We start from the raw sequence: 21,431 nt of genomic DNA on the forward strand, positions 1-21,431 counted from the left end.
GGTCTGATTTCAGATTAGAATCAGCTATCGTGCCTTATGTTCTCACAGGGTTCAATCTTGTAGTGGATTCAGGTGAGAGAAATAGTTTCAGAACTATGATCATAGTACTTGGAAAACAATTCACTCCAGTGACCCCACAGTCACTGTTTCACTGGCAGAATGAATTACCTTTCCCTCAGAATGTTTCTCCAAAATAGATTGGCTCAGGTCCCTTATGATACAGATGCTCCTGTGATCCTTCTATCAAATCTAAACACAAACACCGATTAGACAAGTTCTGCTCCAAGATCTCAGTGGGCATTTTGCGTTGCCTTCTAACCAATATATTGGCTCAGATTGTCTCACTGTTTCACATCCAAAGTATAGCACTGAGCTCACTCTTCCTGATCTCCCAGGAAAGTTGTGAAGGACACTAAACAGTATTTAAGAGGAATAAAACCTTCAGTGTGGATTTTTATTTAAAAGGTGGGATGGTCCTGGGACTGTGTTTATGTATTTCATAGTGTAATGTGCAGCCTCACACTTCCTTTCTTTCCTCTAAAAGAAAAGCCTAGATGGGTAATACCAATTTAGCAAAAATTTAAAAGGGGTGTCAATTGCAGATAAAATTTTGATTCATAATATGGATCAAACTATATATTAACATTTTAAATTTTAATATCACATACATTTAATGAGATTCTTTGATGTCATTTTAGTAAATTATTTTCTAAGCTATGCTGAGGGATATAATAGAAGTAATTATTCTTATTTTAATGTGAATGAATAAATTTTAATATTTTCATTTAATAGTTGATAAAATTTTGCCTGTTTTTAGAAGCTGATTGTAATTCATTCTTTAGCTTTAGGCCCTTTCAAGCTAATTGGAACAGAAGAGAGCTAATTAACTATAAACCAGAATGAAGTTTTTGTCTAATAAGTTTTTATTAGGTAAGGCTTGGGGTTATTTTCCTAGGATTTCACTTGTAACATTTGAAACGCTGTTCCTAAAAACCGTGTTCTATATTGCAAAATATGTATTATTTTTCTTAAGGGGAACTATCTTTTCTATAAATGATTGTCTCTCTAAACACAGTTTTAAGCTACTTTCAGCATCCTCAGTCCTCAGGTTTGAGCTAAAGCCCCATCAGACACATCTCCAGCATCTGGTGCTGCCATCTGGTGTTTTCTTTTAAAGTAATGTGTTCTGTGCTATCAAATAATATTATTGACTTTTTCCTCCTTTGTGTTATCCCCAAATGTATTTGAGAAGGTGCCCTTATTAGATAAACTCCAGTTATTTAGTGCTAGAGTTACATATTTGATTTAAAGCTACAAATGTTCTTCTCTGGCTAAGTATCTTATTGTTTACAGGCAAAACTCACAGTGGGAAGAGCATAATCAGAAAAACTCATGAGGGCAGGATATTCTCATCTTTTCAAATTCTGCATGTGTATCTATTGGGTAAGAAGAATTTGGAGTTTGGGGGAAGGCATGGAAGACAGGCAACTAACTTTTACTGAATGCCTTTATGTCTTAGTCCATATGTGTTGCTATAACAAAATACCAAAGACTGAGTAATTTATAAAGAACAGAAATTTATATTTCATGGTTCCAGAGGCTGGGAAGTCCAAAATCAAGGTACCAGCAGGATTTTTATGAACTTGTGAAGAATGCTCTACTTCCAAGATGGTAATTAGTTGCTAGATCCTCCAGAGGGGAGAAATGCTGTGGTGGAAGGGATGGAAATGCAAGAAGGGTGCTCCCTCTTCTAACCTTGAGCACTTTTATAAGGGTGTGAAGCCCATTCATGAAGGTGGTGCCTTCACAGCTTAATCACCTCACAAAGGCCACACCTCTTAACATTGTTGCACTAGGAAGTAAGATCCACGGTGAATTTTGGAGGAGACACCACCATTGAAACCACAGCACCTTATGATTAGCATTTGATATACCTGATGTCATTTTAATTCTCATTATATTACTATAAGATAAACATTATTTTCCCACTTTCCAGGTTGGGAGATTTTGGTTAACCAACTTGCTTAAAGTCATACAGTGGGTTCGCAAGTGGCTGTCAGAGCCATTCTGTCTAATTCCAAAAATTCATATATTTTCATGTCACTGTGAAAGGGGCATAGAAGTGATATAAAAAATGGGTGTCGCTACCCTGCCGACCTGTGAGTGTTAGACAGGAAAAAGAGGACAGAATTCTATTCATTCATTAATACTTATCATTAGGCATTGGACTAAGTACTAAATATAGAGTCATAAAAATATAGGCACAGTTCTTGACCTCTTGGAGTTTGTAGTCCTATTGAGGAAATCATATGGAATTTTAAAAAAATATACAATTTAAAATTGTGATATGACAGTGTGGAATGGTGGAAGACAAACATTCAGGATCTTGGCTAGAGAAAACCTGTGGGAGGAAGATATTTCAGCTAAGACATAAAAGGTGTGAAAGCACTAGCCAAGAGGAAACATGTGGAGGAAGGGAATGGTTAGAGAAAAAGACATTCGGATCAATGGCAGCATGTATGAAGGTCCTGAGGTAAGGAAGATCTTATAATGAAGTGAAAGAGTGCACATGTGGCCAGGGCCTAATGAGAGAGGGAACAGGCACATGATGAGGCTGAAGAGGTAGCATAGTTTCCTCCAGCTGCTCTGTCAACACAGGGACATCAGTAGTTTGGTTACTGCAGGAACCCAGGTGAGAGCTGGTGATGCCTTGGCATATCATGTTGGTAGCAGAGATAAAGATAAGGTACAATGGGCAGATCTTGGTGATAGTTGGGATGTGGAGGGTAAGAAAGAGGGTCAAGGATGACTCCCAGATTTCTAGCTTGAGCAACTGCACTAGTAGTACCATTTTCTAAGATGAAGAAGACTGTGGAAGGGTTGGATTTGGGGAAGTAAGATCTATAGTTTAATTCTGGCCTTATCAAATTCAAAATGCATATGAGATATTTGAGTTAAACTGGATCTATGAGTCTGGAACTCAGAAGGGAGGACTGGGCTGGGATATACATTTGTGCATTATTAACATATATTTAAAGCATTCAGAATGATTACTCAGATAGAAAAACGGCCCAGGGCTGAGCCCTGAGATACAATATTTAGGGACTAGAGGGGAAGAAGCTGGAGAATGAAGGTCTGGAGATGCAAGAGAAAGGCCTAGAGTAGGGTGCCGTGAAAGCTGAGATCAGACAAATGTTGTAAATAAAGGCGTGGAAAACAGTGTTTGATGCTGAGAGGTTGAGTAGAATGAGGACCAAAAAATATTTAATTTGGCAGTGTGGATGCAGCTGCTAACCTTGGAAAGCACACAGTGCAGTGGTGAGAGCTGCAGAGCATATGGAGAATAAAGATAGAATGTGTTTTGAGAAGTATGGCTTTGAAGACTAGAAGAGAAATAGTAGGTTGGCTAGGAATAGAGATATTGGGATGAGAGGTTTTTTTCAAAAGGTGGGAGCTTCTAGATTATGTTTTAATGCTTAGAATAATGATCCAGTGGAGAAAAGGAGGTTGAAGAAGCAAGAGAGGTGATCAGAGAAAGTGCAAAACCTGGAAAAAAAATAGGCACCAGGAGATGGGATCACCAGTGTGTGTAGAAGGAAGGTCTTCGATAGGAGAGGGCAATTTTTTTGTTTCAGGAGAGTGATGAACACAGATGAAGGCAAGCCTGTAGGTTATTAGTGGGGAGATAAGGTAACTACTACCTGTTAGCTTGTATCTCAAATTTTCTCGATGAAATATCAGGCAATCTTATCAAGCCTATCGGATGAGAAAGAGAGAGGTATAAAGAGATAGAAAAAGGTTAATGTTAAGAACCTTCTTAGTCCTTTGTCTCTTCAGGCCTTCTGTTAAAACTGAGCTCCTGAAATCAAGACTAAGTCTTTTAGAGGCCGGGCGCGGTGGATCACGCCTGTAATCCCAGCACTTTGGGAGGCCGAGGCGGGTGGATCACGAGGTCAGGAGATCAAGACCATCCTGGCTAACATGGTGAAACCCTGTCTCTACTAAAAACACAAAAAGTTAGCCGGGTATGGTGGCGGGTGCCTGTAGTCCCAGCTACTCGGGAGGCTGAGGCAGGAGAATGGCGTGAACCTGGGAGGCGGAGCTTGCAGTGAGCCCAGATCGCTCCACTGCACTCCAGCCTGGGCGACAGAACGAGACTCCGTCTCAAAAAAAAAAGACTAAGTCTTTTAGAATTATTTCCCTCTATGATCTCCGCTTCTTTGGAGGTGGTAGATGAAACATTCAGTGGGATCCTACTTGTAGATCCGACCTTTTTAATAATCTTCAGTGGTCCTAGTTCACCTCCTCAGCTGTGCTGATGTCATGAAAACCAGCCTTGACCTCACAAACTACCCCTTGATGATGCTGACCGCTGGACTACTAATATCCAACTGCCTGTGTCATTTCTTCATCTTTCCTTGGTGCCAACCATGCCTGCATATCAGGGCAGCATTCTATGATCCCATGGCTCTCACATCGACAGACCACAACACTAAGGTAACAGGACCAGTTCTCTTCTACATTGTTGGCTCCAGAAGGCAACCCAAGGGAATTTGTGTATATGTATTACATGTGTGGAATATGTGTGTGTTGAAGGTGGGGAAAGTTACACATTTTAGAGCAACAGCCTCATGAGTGAAATTGACATGTAGCTTTCTAATCTAAAAATTTAAAGGATAATGCTCACCTGTACAAATCACAGTCTAATATAATTATTTAAAAACTCATCCATGACTTATAATTATATATCACATATTGCTGGGTAGAGACACTGTGATAGATACAACTACATCTCCCAGAGCCCAAAGCCCAAAGCAAAAATAGGTGCTTTTTCTTTGCATTGGCGCTTCTGTATGTGGCTTTCTGCTTCTCTAGAAAGAAAAATACTGACTGTAACTTCTGTGAGAGGAGAGAATCACATATTATAAATTCAAATATTATTTAGGCCTAAAATGAACAAAAACCATAACATAGTTATACTCTCAAAAAGTTAATCTAGCTTAATTTCATATGTCTTCAAAGCCTTTTTCCCCCATCATTTGCTTCCAGTCCAAACACACGTACATCCACATTTCCTAGTGATCATGCATACTGAATTTTTATATAATGAACGAATGGATATAGCTTCAGTACTTAAAAATCCAAATTCCAAGGTCAACAACTACAATCTCTCCCAAAATTCTTAAAACTCCAACAAAGGCAGTACAACGCAATCTGTAAGGAGTCCTTATTGAAACAGAGGTGACTGTCCCATGAACAGAATCTCACTGCTCAATGTGAGGCATAAGTTCAGTCTTATGGATAGGTGGGGAATTGAGAGAACTTTACTTGGGACTCCATCTTCTTCTCTCTCTTTATGTTGTGTAGTGCTCCTCTCCCTTACATCTCTTGTCTCTTTCTAACATTTAATTTTTAAGGTTGTCTTATACATAGAAAGAAATGACCTACAAATTGAGGAAAGGGCTAGTAAATCCAGGAACTCAATAAGTTTCCAATATTCTCAGCCCAAGCACCTGCTCTGATGCCATGGTCCCATCTTTAAAGTCTCCCATGCTGCTCTCATATCCCAGGTTACCTTTAATCAGAGAAGGTGGGAACATAAAGGTATCACTGGTCCCATGTTAAAGCTTCAAGTAATTGGAGGCAGAGAGTAGAAGGGAAGGATAAGGAGAGAGCGGGGTCAACTCTGATAGGAAAATTTTTAAAAAATATCTTAAAGTTAGAATTCTTTCTGGCCTATCCAAGGTGGTGGTCTTCTTTTTATAGGAAAATTCCTTTTTTTGGCCTCTGCTCCTGAGCAATGTGCTCTCTAACACATAAGCTGTAGACAAATCAGGCACTAGAGACAGCCCAACATCCAAGTTCAGGTCAGAGAGCATTTTTTTTCATCTCTTTAATTGTATGCACTGGACAAATTGAGTGTCTGCCATAGCCCATGGATTTTTCTTGTCTTTCCTCCATTTTCCCTTGTTTTTCCATTTTACTCTGTGACCTAGAAGCCAACTGGCATAAAAGTCAGGCCTGTATCCAAACTGATGAGCACAAGAACCAAACACCAAGAACATTCTCCAACCATTTTCTTCAAGGAAAGTCATTTCCGACAAGAATTTGGCAAGACATTTAATCAATACCTCAAACCCTTCACCTTCCAACTATGTTCTTCTAAGATCAGAAAAACAAAAGCAGAAACGGCTCTTATCTCAAATGTGAAAATTAAAAAACAAAACCTTCAGCTAGGAAATTGTTTCTTTCAGAAACCTAGACCAAATTAGAGTCTATTTTGGAATTCATTCTTTGACCTATGTTTTTCAGCTTTGTAGCTCGAGATTAACAATTAAATAACTAAAATGTCAGGCATGCATTGGAAATATCAATAGTTCTTTTTAAAAAATTAAATACATAAAGATAGTTTAATAAAAACAACATTTCCAAATGAATGTCAAATCTTTCTTAGGTTAAAAGGAACAAAACAAAACTCCAAATCACAAGTAACAGACTCTTTAATAGTTGGCCAATAGACAGACCGGATTGGGAAATTCTTTTACACGGCATCCAGCGATTTCCAAAAACAATTTAATTTCAAACAACGATCCTTCCAGATATGACATTTGGGAAGAATTGTTTAAAAACACCAGAAGTAAATGTGAAATACCAGTGGTTTCTAGACAATCAAACTCTGCAATTGTTAAGGTTTGGGATTGAACTATGCAGTTACTCCTATACATTAAAATGCTATTTATACTTTGCATGTAGGAGGACATGACTAAGAGAGTAGAAACTTAATTGTATATATTCAGTCTCAGTCAAGTTGGTTGAAATTATGTTTTAAATGGCTGAAGGCAAAATTCTGATTTGGAGAAATGAGTCTCTGGTGGCCTCGCCTCATATTCTAATCTCCTTTGCCTTTTAGCACCTTCTGCACCCTTCCTACCTCTGCACCCCCACCCCTTGGTATTGTTGGAAGGGGTCAAGATAATTTTATAAACTTAACAGAAAACCATCCTTCATAGGACTGTTTGCATTCTGAAAACCTATCTGGGAGAAGGTAATGTTTGACCCAAAGGAATAAACTTTTGAGGTAGTTGGGAGAGCAAAGGCAGGAGTTTTGCTAGTTTTTCCCCAGTCCCATCCAATGGCTGACTCTGGACTTGTAAGGCAGGGCATGATACCCCACTGACCACTGATGACTGTATCTCCCATGTTTCTAGAAGCAACTGGAATCAGACAGACCTGGATTCAGATCATAGATGCACAATTAAATCAAATATCTTTGAACAAGTTACTTAACCTCCCCAAGCCTCAGTTTCCACCATAAGAGGTTGGAATGAGAGGATGCCTGCAAAGGACCTGGGATGGTGCCTAACAAAACTTTATCTGTCAGCTTCTCCCTGCCCACTTCACAGGAGACCCTACTCTCTGCAACAGAAACCAGCTTTTCCACTTAGTAATCACTGTGTGCTTTAGTTTCCTGGTTTATAAAATAGGGGCATTGAGCTCTGCCCAGAGGGTTATTATGAGAACAAATGAAATAAAGCATGTAAAGTGTTTAGTACAGTGCCTGTTAGTCGGTAAATGCTGGTAATTAGTTGCCATTATGCCACTTGGTCAGACATGTTTAATATTGCAACATACACAAGGATTTATAAAAGAGGTTTTAGCCTTTTTCACCAAGTATGGAGGGAGGGGAACGCTCACTCTTAACTTCCTCCATCCAAACTTCCTGCATTCTATGATATGCCCTGTGCACTTACCACAGAAATCTCAATTATTTGGCTTAATGGAAGGAAACAGGAGGGTGGAAAATCTAAAACAGAAGCTAAGGCCCAAATTTTTAGTTTAATTTTATCATGGAGAAAGAGAAACACTCATTGATGGAATGACACACATTCAAATAGCTACACAATCACATAATTCCCTCAGACCTTGGCAAGATGTGCCCTGTTTTTGACAGCCTGGGATCCAGCTGGGAGCAGGGAAAGCAAAAATCCCCCAGAGAGTAAATGACTCAAGGATTACCCATGCTTACTGTGTGCATAGTGTCTTGGAAATCGGTCTCATGCCTTAAAGTACAGCTTCTTTTGCCTAAGGATAGGCTTCAAGCCTCTTGTCAAGTTCTGTTGTAATTGTCATCATGCTTAAATTCAAAAAGAGCAAGGAATCTTCAATGTGACAATCTCTGTGTCACCCTTTTTTTCTCTCTCTAAAATACCTCTCCTACTACCTGGCAAGTTTTGTTTTAATTCCTCAGTCAATGACTCAGTCTTTCAAGTGAACACACTGACTCTGCAGGAGATCTCAGCTAAAATGCAAAGATTCCCTTATAGTCACTGGCAAATTAATGTGAATTAATAATAAGGTTAGTTCACTTCTTAGAAATGAGATATAAGGAAAATACCTTTTATTGGGGATATGAGTGAGGAGAGGGATTGGAAAAATAGGCAGCTCAGAGTCACAAGCTCAAATGCTTTCAGGGGCAGAACAGGCTGCATAGAGGGCAACAGGGAGTGGTAGAGCTTGTGGTATACTAGAGAGTAAGCCTCACCTAAAGATATTCACATTTAAAACTTTTAAGAACATTGTGCTGACCAAGTAAAACATGCCTGTTGATTGAAATGGCTGTTTGTCCATCAGCTTGCAACCTGAAATCCAGAGTATAAAGCCAAGATGAGGCAGTACCATTGGGTAGACCAGGTGAGATGCTGTAAAGACCCATGCCTGGGCCAGGAGAAGACAGCTGCGGATGCTAAAGGAGCCACATGTTTGTGTGATAGCTGTGTGCAGGGACCAGGGGCATGCACACTTCATACCTGAGCATAGGGTAACTCACCCCAGCAGCCAACTACCATTTGGATCACCTGTGGGAGTCTCTGGAACGATGAAGCTATTCTTCTGGATCAGACACCTTGGAGCCAAACCTTCTGATAATTTTTAAGGACCAAAAGTCCAGGATCCTAGGGAGGCTGCACATCTGGAGAGTAGTTTTCAAAACTAATCAGTCTGAGTTCAAACATGTTAGTGGGCAGAGAAGTCAGAATGCTTCCTCCACTCAGCAGGTCCCCTTCTCACCCTGCCTCTGTATCTTGAGTAATTTAAAGTGAATGGGCTCAGCACAAGCCAAATAGGGGTCTGTCAACCTGATACTGTCTCAGAGATAGAGCTTTGGACAAAGCTAAAAAATGTTTTCTAAATAAAGGGGTTGGACTGAGATGAAAGGGGCAAAAAGAAAAGAAAGTAAATAAAGTGAGTTCAATATGGTCATTCCCACTGTTAAGGCCAGTTCTCAGTTCTGTACCCAGCACAGTCCCTGGCACATTGTCAGTAATCAGAAAATACTTCTGAGCAACAACATCTGGGCTTCAATTAAATCACCTATTGAGGGACAGCCCTTTCCTCCAGATGCGTTTGCATTTAGTGCGGGCCTCACGTGAATCAGTCTCAGCTGTGTTTCCAGCAGAGGTCTCTGGTTTATTTCTGCTCACAATGGAAATGCAGTAGCAAAATCTAGAATCCTATTGTTTTATTGGCTTTTGAAATTGAAAAGCATCTGATTCATCCCAGATATTTATGGACTAGCAAACTATACTGGTTATCAGTCACACTCCATCTGAGAGACAAAGTACACATTGACATATATGGTCAGTTCTAGGCCCAGTTGTGAGACAGGGTAAGGATTGTCATGTCTATCTCCCCCATGGTCACCATTTTTTAATTCTACATGTTGTGACTTGTGTTGTTACAGATTAATGATTACAACCTTATGGTTGGAAAGTGTCCGAAGGTAGGAGTGCCTTTTTCTGATTTGCTCCAAGTCACGGTTCAGGCTTACAGGGGCTATTTCCCTTGCAGGATGTTCTATTACCTCTGGGTGCCCTGAGTTCTCTTTGACTCTTAGGTTAATGAATAACCTCAAATGAACACAGGGAATATGGCTATTTTGATGTAGGGATGATGCAACCTACAAAAAAAAAAAAAGACCATTAAACTTTCTGCATTTAAAAAAATATTTCCAAGGAATGTACAAAGCACGTTACTTGGGAGAAGGACACAGGCATTTCATTTGCATACATATTTAGTAATAACATAGTTTACATTTTGATGTGACTCTTTGGCAAAGGCCCACTAAAATGACCTCATCAAAAGAACAGGCTTACTGCTTTTGTAATGGTTACAGATAGATCCAGCAAATTACTGCCTTCCAATGTGTGAATGCAGGAGGATTCCTTTATTCCCTGGTAGCAGGTGGGTAATTGTTCTTGTGCCCTTCTAGAGCCAAAGTTCTCAGCTCTCTCTTTTTGAGCTGAATGACCCTAAAGAAAATAATTGTAGGCTGGAGGGTAGACAAGGGCAAGCACAAGGAAAATATAAAGGAATAAATGGTGTGACACAAGGGGAGCCTTTCAGTATCCCTAAAATCAACTGTAGATGAGGACTAACTGAATTTATATGTGTTTTGTGCATATATACACACATACATATTTATATGCTAATGAACTTTGAAGTGCCTCATATGTTGGAAGATAAGAAACTGGTCAGTTATGTTTTTTTTTTTTTTAGTTATACTTTAAGTTCTAGGGTACATTTGCACAACGTGCAGGTTTGTTACATATGTATATATGTGCCATGTTGGTGTGCTGCACCCATTAACTCGTCATGTATATTAGCTATATCTCCTAATGCTATCTCCCCCTCCCCCAATCCCACGACAGGCCCCAGTGTATGATGTTCCCCACCCTGTGTCCAAGTGTTCTCATTGTTCAATTCCCACCTATGAGTGAGAACATGTGGTGTTTGGTTTTCTGTCCTTGCGATAGTTTGCTGAAAATGATGGTTTCCAGCTTCATCCATGTCCCTACAAAGGAGATGAACTCATACTTTTTTTGGCTGCATAGTATTCCATGGTGTACATGTGCCACATTTACTTAATCCAGTCTATCGTTGACGGACATTTGGGTTGGTTCCAAGTCTTTGCTATTGTGAATAGTGCTGCAATAAACATACGTGTGCATGTGTCTTTATAGCAGCATGATTTATAATCCTTTGGGTATATACCCAGTAATGGGATGGCTGGGTCAAATGGCATTTCTAGTTCTAGATCCTTGAGGAATCGCCACACTGTCCATTTAATTAGATCCCATTTGTCAATTTTGGCTTTTGTTGCCATTGCTTTTGGTGTTTTAGACATGAAGTCCTTGCCCATGCCTATGTCCTAAATGGTATTGCCTAGGTTTTCTTCCAGAGTTTTTATGGTTTTAGGTCTGACATTTAAGTCTTTAATCCATCTTGAATTAATTTTTGTATAAGGTGTAAGGAAGGGATCCAGTTTCAGCTTTCTACATATGGCTAGCCAAGAAACTGGTCGGTTGTGTTTCAAACAGACAAGATGCCATGCACGTGGGTGCAGAGGGAGAGTCCTGCTTTTATGTTATTCATCTCTGGCTGCAGGGCTCAGGTCCTGAAACTCCAGGGTTGAGTTTTCTTGAAAAATCTTGTGTAAATGGGGTTGCTTCCTAATGGACTTTGTCCTACAAAAAATTTAATGTCCTGAAAAAAAAGTCTTGATAAAATATTTTCTAATTTTCTCTAGGTCTTTTTATTTGTTTTCTTTTATGGTTATATGCTTTGTTTTTTGAACTAGGAAAACTTCTTGGGAGATAAATTAAAGAGTTTAGAATAGAGATCATTTGAAATATTCCCTAGCTCCTGGCAAAAATAACTAAAATACATTACTTGATTCTGGAATTTCTTTTACAATGTGTACTGCTGACTTTTAACTGACTGCATTGCATGAGCATGGCAATGCAAAAATACTCCACTAAACTGTATCTGCACGAGTGTTTTAAAATCAGCCTTATGGAGAAATAATTTACAAACAATAAACTGCATCCTTTAAACATGTGCAATTCAATGAATTTTGATGGTTTTAGAAACCTGTTATGCCACCACCATATCCAAGACATAGAACATTTTCATTACCTTCCAAAATTTCTTATATTCCTTTATCACCTTCCACTTCTAGCCTCCAGGCAACCGCTAATCTACAGATTAGTTTGGATTTTATATAAATACAATCATGCTGTGTGTACTCTTGTGTTTGGTTTCTTTCAGCATAATGATTCTGAGTTTCATCCACTGGTGCAAGTAGCAGTAGTTCTTTTTTATTGCTCAGTAATAGACCATTGAATGACTGTATTCAACTTTCTTGCTCTATTTATGGATGTTTCCAGTTGCATTCGTGTTTTGTTTTGTTCTTTGTTTTTTCGAGACGGAGTCTCCCTCTGTTTCCCAGGCTGGAGTGCAATGGTGCCATCTCGGCTCACTACAACCTCTGCCTCCCAGGTTCAAGCGATTCTCCCGCCTCAGCCTCCCTAATAGCTGGGGTTACAGGCGCCTGCCATCATGCCCAGCTAATTTTTGTATTTTTGTAGAGATGAGGTTTCATCATGTTGGCCAGACTGGTCTTGAACTCCTGACCTCAGGTGATCCGCCTGCCTCGGCCTCCCCTGGGATGACAGGCGTGAGCCACCACACCTGGACACATTCATGGTTTTTTACTGTGACTTCAGAGCTTTAGTGCAGGCAGAACCAATTTGCATTTCTCCAATATGGGATAACCAGGATGGTTTAGTGTATAAAAATTGTATCAAGCCTGTAATCCCAGCACTTTGGGAGGCCAAGGTGGATGGATCACGAGGTCAGGAGATCGAGACCATCCTGGCTAACATGGTGAAACCCCGTCTCTACTAAAAATACAAAAAAATTGGCCAGGCATGGCGGCCGGTGCCTGTAGTCCCAGCTGCTCCAGAGGCTGATGCAGGAGAATGGCGTGAACCCGGGAGGCAGAACTTGCAGTGAGCCGAGATCGTGCCACTGCACTCCAGGCTGGGCACAGAGCAAGACTCCGTCTAAAAAAATAAAAAATTATAAATTGTCCCATCTGGCCCATTTCTTAATCTGATTGTCTCTCAAAGATATGAAGTCCTCATCCTTGCATTCAGGACTCAACACAATCCCCAAAATTGCCCTCTCTCTATCCAAAACAGCATAACACCTTAACTTGACTGATGCAGCTCTCTTATAGAAAGCCCTTCCTTTTAGTATTATTTGTCAAATCTCCACCCCGCTGTTCTGACAGGAGGATGAAGTCTGGGATCTGGACCAAGGTGGAAAGGCAGAGGGCCAGGGGAGACACTTAGAAAATGTTGCGACCTTCAACTGTTTTCTCAAGGTCTAACCACTCATGTTTCCATCCTATGTGGAACAGATTGATCCTCACTTGTACACTTCCTCTAAGCAGCCTTCTTGTTTCCATTATGGGCATTATAGCTTTCATGTTCACATACTACAGTACTATTAAACAGTTGTTGAAAGGGTCGTGTTGTTTAGCAGCTTGCCTGAGGGAGTTCTCCTCTCTCCTGTACAGTTCTACCATTCAATAAACCCACTTCAGATATTATCCACTTCATTGGCTTCTGATCAAAACACTTCCCTTTCTTTCTGCTTCAGACTCTTCTGGCACTATGTCCCCATATCATGACACTTACACATTTTGGCTTGTAAATTAATAGTTTATATGTTTGCCTCCATAACTAAGGAGAGTTAAGGATTGGGATTCCCCACAACCTCCAGCTTGGTGCTGGAGGAAGTAGATGAATGAAGGCATGGAGACAGCAAAATTGAGGACTGTGGCCTCTAGCTTGGGGAATAGTGTCCAGTTTGGTGTGGCTCAAAGATGTGTTTCATGGGGCTAAGACTGGCCATGGCTGAAGTCTATATGAAGTGTTGGACTTTAGTCTGTAGCCACAGAGAACCATAAAATTACTGACATCATGTTAGATAGGCCAAGTTTGCACAAAACAGACAAGAGGCGGGGGGTGGAGATAGTTGAGAAGATGAAAATTATATGGCGATATGTCAAGCCAGCTAGAATGGGCAATACAGGATCCAAAGGATGGCCTGCTTCATCCACCCACCAAATTATCCTTTTGACCACCACTTTTCAAAATAAGATGACTAGTACCATACAGCCGCACTTAGTTACTTGTGAGTTCATTTTTTGACTAATGCGTTCAGGTGTGGGAAACAGCCTAGACAAAATTAAAATATCTGTAAAAGCTGGATTTAGGATTATCTTATGGTGGAAATGAACTCATGCTAAATCTTGTTTTCAGACTATTTTTCCAGACATTTGTGACTGCTTTTTAAAGTAATGGAGCAGAGTTCTAGGATTTCAATTATGTTTCATCATACAAGTATTTAACTGATATGTATTCAACCATAAACAATTAGCAAAATAAAATAGTATTGGAATAATGTAACTTAAAGTACCGTAATTTTATTTTGTATTTAAAAGGAAAAGCTTTTCTATTGACAACACTTCTGACACCAAATGTGTGGATTTTTTCCCCCACAGCAACAACCAGTTCTCTAGTTCTCCAGACAACTGCGTGTTGTCCCAGAGTTAGTGCAGACCTCAAAAGTTGAGGGCTCAGTCTCACAAGACTGCCCCGCAGCTTCAGAAGCCAATCTCCACTACTGGGACGCCAGGTTACTCACACTTTTGTCAACTTGGCTAAAAACTGGATTTCCCATGATCCTCCCTTCACGCTTAATAATTTGCTATAACAGCTCACAAAACTCAGGGAAACACTTCATCGTGTTATTTATGTTACCAGTTTACTACAAATGATACAGATGAACAGCCAGATGAACAGGTACACAGGGCAAGGTACGGGATTAGGGGTGGTGTGGAGCTTCTGTGACCTCTCTGGGGTCACCACCCTCCCAGCACCTCAATGGATTTGCCAACAGGGAAGCTCTTTGAAACCCTTCCTTTGGAGTTTCTATGGAGGTTCCATTTCACAGAGATAATTGATTAAATCATTGAACATTAGTGATTATCTCAATCCCCAGCCCCTCTGCCCTCCTCAGAGGTCAGCGAGTAGAGCTGAAATTTCCAGCCCTCTGATCAGGCCTTGGTTATTCTGGCAACCAGCCCGAATCTTAAAGCTGTCTGGGGGGTCCTAGCCACCAGTCATTCATTAGCATACAAAAAGACATTCATCACCCCCGGGAATTCCAAAAGTCTTAGAAGCTCTTGTTTCAGAAACAGGGAAAAGGACCAAATACAATTTTAAAAGCTCCTATCACCCCTGTCACTCAAGAAATTACAAGGGTTTTGAGAGCTCTGTGTCAGGAAGTAGGTGCAGAGACCAAATATGCATTTCTTATTATGCCACAGCATTGTAATTTTATGCTATGCAAAGCTGTATTCATTCCTAATATTAATTCTAATTCCAACTACTAGTTTGTTATAATATTAAACTATATTATATATATAATCTTTGAATATCTTTTATGAGTTATTTAAGGAATTTGCAGAAAATAATTTAGTCTGCATTATTTTACCTTTAAGGCTGATTTTATTACCCAATCCAGATTAGCTTTTGACTCCAGAGCTGATTTTTTACTACTTTTTATTATAAAAATGATACAAATTCATTATAAAAATCCAAGCCATTAGGAAAGTATAAAAGTTACCCCACACTCCCCTAATTTGATCTTAGTGAATATCATTCCAGGCATCTGTGTACACAGACATACATAAGTAGACATGTATATGTTTTCATAGAAGTGAGATTATCAGTAGAGATAAATTTAAATTACTCGCATTTGACAAAAAGGCACCAAAGTGAAACTAATAATTTTGCTGAACTGTAGGATAATATTTCTTTACTAAAAGTTTAGTTTTTAAAAGGACCCACTAAAGTTAAAAACAGTAATTATTAAAGTATTTGCAAAACATTAACTTCAAACTTTAATGTTACACTGCTTCAATTGACTGTTTCACATGAAAAGTGAGGAATTTAATGTCATTAACTTCTTTGTACTGCTCCTTCCCCTGCCAATTTTGATAATTAATTTTATATTCTCTTCTCTATAATTTTTTTTTTTTTGAGACAGGGTCTCACACTGGTGCTCACAGTGGAGTGCAGTGGCACGATCACAGCTCGCTGCAGCCTCAACCTCCTGGGCTCAGGTGGTCCTCCCACTTCAGGCTCCTAATAGTTGGGAACTATAGGCACGTGCTACCATGCCCAGCTAATTTTTATATTTTTTGTAGAGATGGGGTCTCACTAGATTGCTCAGGCTCAGGCTGGTCTCAAACCCTTCAGCTCAAGCAATCTACCTGCCTTGGCCTCCCAAAGTGCTGGGATTACAGATAAGAGCCACTGGGCACAGCCTCTACAATTTCTATAGTTATTTTGCCTTCTATGATTTAAGTGGATTAATTGCCACTCTTTGAGTCACAATCTCTATTTTTTAGCTTTTTTGTTGTTTCATCCCTTGATTTCTTATATTAACTAATGTTTTTCAAAGAGGATCAGGGGTAGAGTGGCTATATCATGTATTTATTATACAGGGATATTTTAGGGAGTAAAAGAGCAGCTATTAATATTAGCCAAGACAACAGGTATATAATAAGACTATTCTAGGCAAAACAGTGCTTAGAATCACCCTAAAGCCAGATATGGTGCCAAGTTCCTGAATGCTTCAACTCAGAACTTTCTGAGCCATTTAAACAGTGCCAAATGACCCCTTTAACAACGAATCATCTATTGGAAGAGAAAGTTTGGCTCTGTCTAAAGGCCCAATAGCTCACTTCCTGGGGCTAATAGACAGGTTTTAGGGAATCTACCAATCAGTCGATATCATATCCACAATTCTGTATACATATGCATTTTTCTGGGGAGATCACTGTTACACTAATCAGATTTTCAAAGGCTGTTGCTCCATAAACATTTCTTACCAATTTCTATTTCATGAGGTGATGCTTGGATCACATTCTCTGAACTCCCTTGTAAATAACATCACAGAACTATACTTTCACACTATAAGTTATCACTTCGTATCTTCTGTATAATTAGTATAAGAAGTGAACAAATGTGGGCCGGGCACGGTGGCTCACGCCTGTAATTCAAGCACTTTGGGAGGCCGAGGTTGGTGCATCACGAGGTCAGGAGATCCAGACCATCCTGGCTATCACGGTGAAACCCCGTGTCTACTAAAAATACAAAAAATTAGCTGGTCATGGTGGCAGGCACCTGTTGACCCAGCTACTCGGGAGGCTGAGGCAGGAGAATGGCGTGAACCCGGGAGGCAGAGCTTGCAGTGAGCCAAGATCGCGCCACTGCACTCCAGCCTCGGCAACAGAGCGAGACTCCGTCTCAGAAAAAAAAAAAGAAATGAACAAATGTGGAGTGTTTCTGATATTTTGTAAAACTGCTAGTAATGACTTCCATTTTAGTTTTCATCATGTCTTTTATTAAAATTCATAAATTCATGCAATAAATTTAGTGCTAGGAATATTTTTTTCCTTCTGACCAATTGTCATACTTCTTTCTATAAACAATATTAGTTATTGAGTTGTGTATTTCACAGTGGTTTCCTTTTAGCCTGTGCTATCAGAGAGGTCATCTAGAGAAATCTGAATCTATCTGAAATGTAGGTATTCTAGTCTCGGTTTTCTGAAACAGCTATGTCCATTCCTCTTTTATCCAAACCTCTCTTAAGGTTCTCCAACAAATCAGCCTCTTTTCTTGGTCCTTAATCTTTCTCCCCTGCTTCAATAGTGATATTATGACTATTTATTTCAATCAGTAACAATGAAGGGATGGATGCCAGGTTATATACGATAATTAGGATAAAAGTTGTTAAATATCCACTTCCCTGTGTGTTACACAAACCTGGCCTAAAGCATTGAACATGAAGTGTTCCTGACAGAGAAAAGACATTAACAGAAAGAAAAAGATGCTGTGTGGAAAATAATATGATAATTCCAAATAGTGGCCAGCAAAATAATTGAAAACATATGAAAAGTTAGTGGATTCAAGTTAAAAGTTTTCCCTAAAATGTTCAAGTGCCTGTCTGTATCTAGCCTAAATCAACTTTCCCAGGAAACTGAGAGCACAGAAACAAAATTGTGATGAGCCCTGATAGATCTTTATGCACACTTACATAGATTTAGTGATTAACTTTTTGTAAAAAATGTCTTTTACCTTGATGTTAGAAAAGTAATGCCACATCAGCAAAATACTATCTGAAATGTTACAGGGAAAACTGTTGATCTAATTCTTTGCTCTTCAGCAACGTCAGACTTACCGACTTCCTCTTTGCCTTTCTTTGATAACGCTTTCCTGGAGTTGGCTGGTCCTGGCAAGGGCCTCCATAGACAGGGCCCCCTGCCCTCACATAACCTCCTCAGCCACCCTTCCACTGCCCTCCTTACTCTGTTATGCCATGCCACTGAAAGCTACAGACTGCACATTTGCTAAGAGGGGGCCTTCTGCTGGTTCTGCCAGAGCTACAGTCTCTTCTTTCCGTTCCTTCTCTCCATCCCCCACATATCCACTTCTATCTGAAAAAGGCCCAATAGGAAAACCCTGGACTGGAGAAAGAGGCCAAATAGGAAAACCTTGGCAGCTGGGGCAGTGGCAATAACCACAAGATGGAGATTGCTCAGCTTTCCCTGGAAGTTTCAGACTGACAATTGTAAAATCAATGAAAAATAAAATAGGTCTTCTTATCTCTGTTCCGACCCATGTGGATGTATTTTTCTCTTCTGCTGTGGCTGGGTTGTTTGCGCTTCACTAGAGCATGGCTTAGGAGTAAGATGCTCAAAACCTAAGAATATGGAGTATATTGCAGGTTCAACTGAAGTTCAACCACAAATATAGAGCATGGGAGAAGCTTTAGAAAATGTAATATAGAACATCGTCACCTTTTTATGGTATTAATTTTCTCCCACATCCATTTCAGTTGTTCAGTACGTGTCTTCTGACCTCTGTGTCTGCCTGTTTTCTTCTGACTTTCCTTCCAAAGGAAATCTGATGGTGACACGAATGTCTTCATTTATGACCCATGCCATTTATTGTGCTTATATGCGTGGTTAAATACTGGATTTGGCTCATACTTTCCATGTGGAATTTTATTAAATTCACTATTTTCAAAATGAAAAGAATAACTTCTCATTTTAAACTAAAAATCTGCATTTAATTAACCTTTCCAGTAAATAAACATGTTAAAAAAAATAGTAAGAAACATTTAAACATCTTGAAAATTTTTGCTTATGCTTTGTACTTTCTCTTAGGTCTTTCTTGAATTTCTCAAATATTTTTCATGCCACTTTTCAATTATTAGAACCTACCATATGGCTAAGAAAAAGAAGGATAAATAACTATTTAGTTATTTTGATAAATGTAGACAGTTTATTGGCATAAGTTAGTATAAAATAATAGAAAAAAATTCCACTTCAAATAATACCCTTTTTATAAAAACTTCAATCATCCAGGGAGTCACTTTATTTTCCCTTTTTGCTTAGTCTATGTTAACTGTGGATTTATTCATCTAAAATCTCTTTTTATGTCTGGTAATCAGAAATCATAAATGTGTTTCCTTCTGGTTTTGATATTGGTCTGTGAAAAGTGAAAGTCCCAATAGTTATAGTTAGAAGTAGGCTGATTCTAAGACATACACATTAACCAAGTTTTATTTCCCCAATGGAGACCACACAATCAGCTTAATTTATTTCTGTTTTCATGCCACCTGTTGCTACTAAAGAGCATATTGAAAAAAAGTCATTTAATTCCAACAAAATTTCTTGCAGCTTCAGGTAACTAGGTCTTTTCCATTATTCAGTGAATATTCTTCCCTAATTGAATCATTACTACATTCCCTAGAGTGCATAATCCCAGCATCTTTCACTATTTCCCAGAATTCAAATCTCTTCATTCTCTGAAGATCACTTTATCTCATACTTAGAAGACTAAGTCCATGTATGTGAGCACCACCAATTCCTCACTTCTTTACAAACACCTTTTCCCTTTCTCTAACTTTTCTTTTTTCCCTTTTCTCAGAAGCTGACACCTCCAATTATGCCCTTAATCTCATCTTCTACTGCCTCCTCTGTAATTTTTAATTATCCGATTTTATTATGGGCCTATACTCTTTTCCTCTCTGCCTAAGGCATCCCTATCCTATAAACAACAACAAAACAAAGCTTTCTTTTACTTTGCTTGTCTCTCAAGTTTCTTTTCTGCAAGTTTTTTGAAAGTGTATTTTTCTCTTCCTTGACATAATTTTTAACTCCTAACAATTTAGCTTTTACCCTTACCACTCCTTTGGAACTAACCTCTCAAAAGTCACTGGTATGGAATCCACTGATAACTCCATCTAATAGCCTTTACTCAGCCCCTCATTACTCTTTGCAGCATCTGACAAGGCTGATGACACCATATTTCTGGAAACCAGAAATGTTTCCAGAATCTTTTGTCTGCATGTCCTGTTTCTTTAACTGCAAATTTGAACCTTTCTCTGTGTTTTCTGGCTATAATTTCCCTTGTCCAATATCCCTACTATAAATATTCTCCCAAGAATTTTTCTCCATATATTCTTTACATACTCCTATCTATAGAATTTTCATGGTTTTAAACATTTTTTTTCTGTGTGAATAGCTCTGAAATAAATGAATACTGAATTTGCAGGCCTGTATTTCCTGTTTTGGCTGGACTTATTTATTTAAATTCTACAATTATGTCAAACTCAACAGATCCAGAACAAAATCAATGTTTTTCTCCTTCTCTAAATTGCCTTTCTGTATTTATAAGTTTTATTTGTACTCTGTGCAAGTCTTTTCTATAGCTCTATCCTCAGATTTAGACAGGCCCTGGGTTCCTAAAATGGTAGAGGCTTCTGTCAATGCCCCTTCCTCTCCCCAATGTCAGATTGTCACCTCCTATCACTGAGTGTAAGACATGGTGGGTAGGAGAGTATACACAGACGGTACCTGCATGCCTGCACCTTACAGGGGCTTATGCTCAGCTACTCTGCCCTTTTCTTGTGGCAGAAAATTATGTCTCATATAAAGTTTGGAGCTTGGAGGCTTTTTCTTGGTACTATTGATCTATCTTCAAACTTAGGTAGGCCTTTTAGTTCATCTATTTATCTTGCAACTTTGAGTCTCCAATGGGCTCAAAAATTATGATTCTGTAAGCTATTCAATTTGTTCTCATTGTTTAGGTGGAAGCAATGATTCTTGTCCTTTTCTATATCCTAGACAGAAGCTGAATTTCCCTATTGCATCTTATCTTTAACTCTCCCATAGATTTGGTTCTCCTAGGAACAAGAAACCTAAGAATTTGAGTTCAAGTAGTTTATTTGGGAGGTGATCTCAGGATACCCCAGTAAAGGAACAGGAAGAGAGACAGGGAAGAGAACAAAGCCTAGATAGTGTGTTAACAAGCGACTGTGGTACAATCACTCTGGGGACTTCTGGAAGACTATATGGAATCAACCTTGGTGAGGAAACTGGGTATTTATTCGCTAACTCTCATCTGCAATTGATGAGCTGTTCTGCTGTGGGCAGAGCCTACTCC

General features: G+C 39.3%; 1 protein-coding gene across 3 annotated transcripts in view; it reads left to right on the forward strand.

The window, feature by feature from the left end:
* Positions 1 to 21,431, forward strand: part of ZNF474 (zinc finger protein 474) — a 53,065-nt gene that overhangs the window by 26,219 nt on the left and 5,415 nt on the right. For 2 of the 3 annotated variants that reach the window (XM_016952760.4, XM_009449502.5), the window contains exons 3-4: positions 1,354 to 1,443; positions 4,289 to 4,497. In XM_016952760.4, coding sequence (XP_016808249.2) covers positions 1,354 to 1,443; positions 4,289 to 4,497 — 299 coding nt within the window. The remainder of the gene's footprint in view (positions 1 to 1,353; positions 1,444 to 4,288; positions 4,498 to 21,431) is intronic. The other variant, XM_016952762.3, reaches the window with a different exon arrangement.

The sequence above is a fragment of the Pan troglodytes genome, chromosome 4, assembly GCF_028858775.2.
Source record: "Pan troglodytes isolate AG18354 chromosome 4, NHGRI_mPanTro3-v2.0_pri, whole genome shotgun sequence".
In the NCBI taxonomy this organism is placed as follows: Eukaryota; Metazoa; Chordata; class Mammalia; order Primates; family Hominidae; genus Pan; species Pan troglodytes.